The sequence below is a fragment of the Psammomys obesus genome, unplaced genomic scaffold (genome assembly GCF_907164565.1).
Source record: "Psammomys obesus unplaced genomic scaffold, mPsaObe1.curated_primary_1811, whole genome shotgun sequence".
Lineage (NCBI taxonomy): Eukaryota > Metazoa > Chordata > Mammalia > Rodentia > Muridae > Psammomys > Psammomys obesus.
The window spans coordinates 1,415,447-1,416,660 of record NW_026591560.1 but is presented as its reverse complement, the minus strand read 5'-3'; the positions used below and the strand labels follow the sequence as shown (position 1 = coordinate 1,416,660).

General features: G+C 39.7%; 1 protein-coding gene across 1 annotated transcript in view; it reads left to right on the top strand.

Annotated features, from left to right (window-relative positions):
* Positions 1 to 285: 285 nt before the first annotated feature.
* The window catches only part of Majin (membrane anchored junction protein), a 23,756-nt gene continuing 22,827 nt past the window's right edge, over positions 286 to 1,214 (top strand). The window contains exon 1 of the mRNA XM_055610466.1: positions 286 to 386. Coding sequence (XP_055466441.1) covers positions 286 to 386 — 101 coding nt within the window. The remainder of the gene's footprint in view (positions 387 to 1,214) is intronic.

The window sequence follows — 1,214 nt, the reverse complement described above, 5'->3', positions numbered from 1 at the left end:
GTATTGTGTTTTACATTTTATCCTTGAAGAGATGGTGTGGATTAGACAAGCTTCCTTTCCTGTATTTTAGGAAGGAAACATCTTTAGCTTTTAAAAAAAAAAATTTTTTTTTGTGGGGCCCTGGCTGTCCTGGAACTTGCTCTGTAGACCAGACTGGCCTCAAACTCACAGAGATCAAGTGCTGGGATTAAAAGTGTATACCAACTCTGGCCCTGTCTTCCGCTTTTTACTGATTAATATTTCTTCTTCTTCTTCTTTTTTTTTTTAGGCTATTGTCAAGAAACAATGAGTTTAAAACCATTCACCTACCCATTTCCAGAGACAAGGTTTCTTCATGCAGGATCCAATGTGTATAAGTTCAAAATCAGATATGGCGACAGTATCAGGTAATTTGAAAGGTAGGAAGACAGCTCATGCAAGCACATGCAAGTGTATTCCCCCAGGTCATCCTCTCTTTGCCTTCCTCAGTCCAGGGAAATGACTGAAGTAGCACCTGGTCAGCTCTTTCCCAGCTACTTCATTACGTTTGTTATTGATATAATTTTCCTAAATTAGGGACAGTATGCTTTTGAGGAGATATTTTTACAATTTGGCCTCTTCTTGAAACATACATAAATACATAAATAAATAAAATTGTGGACTAGGGCAGGGGAGATTACTTGTCAGTTAAGAGCACTGACTTCTCGTCCAGATTCTAGTTCTGTTTTCGGACCCTATGTGATGGCTTCTCCTGTAACTTCAGTTCTAGTGGATCTGATGGCCTCTATGGGCATCACAAGCGTGTAATGCACAGACATACATACAAGCAAAACACCTGTGTACGTAAAATAAAAACAGGGTCTGGAGAGATGTCTCAACAGTTAAGAGTGTGTATTACTCTCCCAAAGGACCCTAATGAGATTCCCAGAGCTCAAGTCAGGTGACTTATAACTCTCTGTGACTATAGCTCCAGGGGATACCTCGTGTCTCTGAGGGCACCCACACAAATCTGTATACCTAAACACATCCGTATACTCATATCATATACCCACACAGACAAACATGTGATTAAAAATAAGTCTTTCAGAGGCTAGTGGATCTCTATGAGCTCGAGGAAAGTGTGGTCTGTGGAACCAGTTCCTGGCTGGCCAAGGCTACATAGTAAAACCCTGTCTCAAAAATAAATAAATAGATAGATAGATAGATAGATAGATAGATAGATAGATAGATAGATA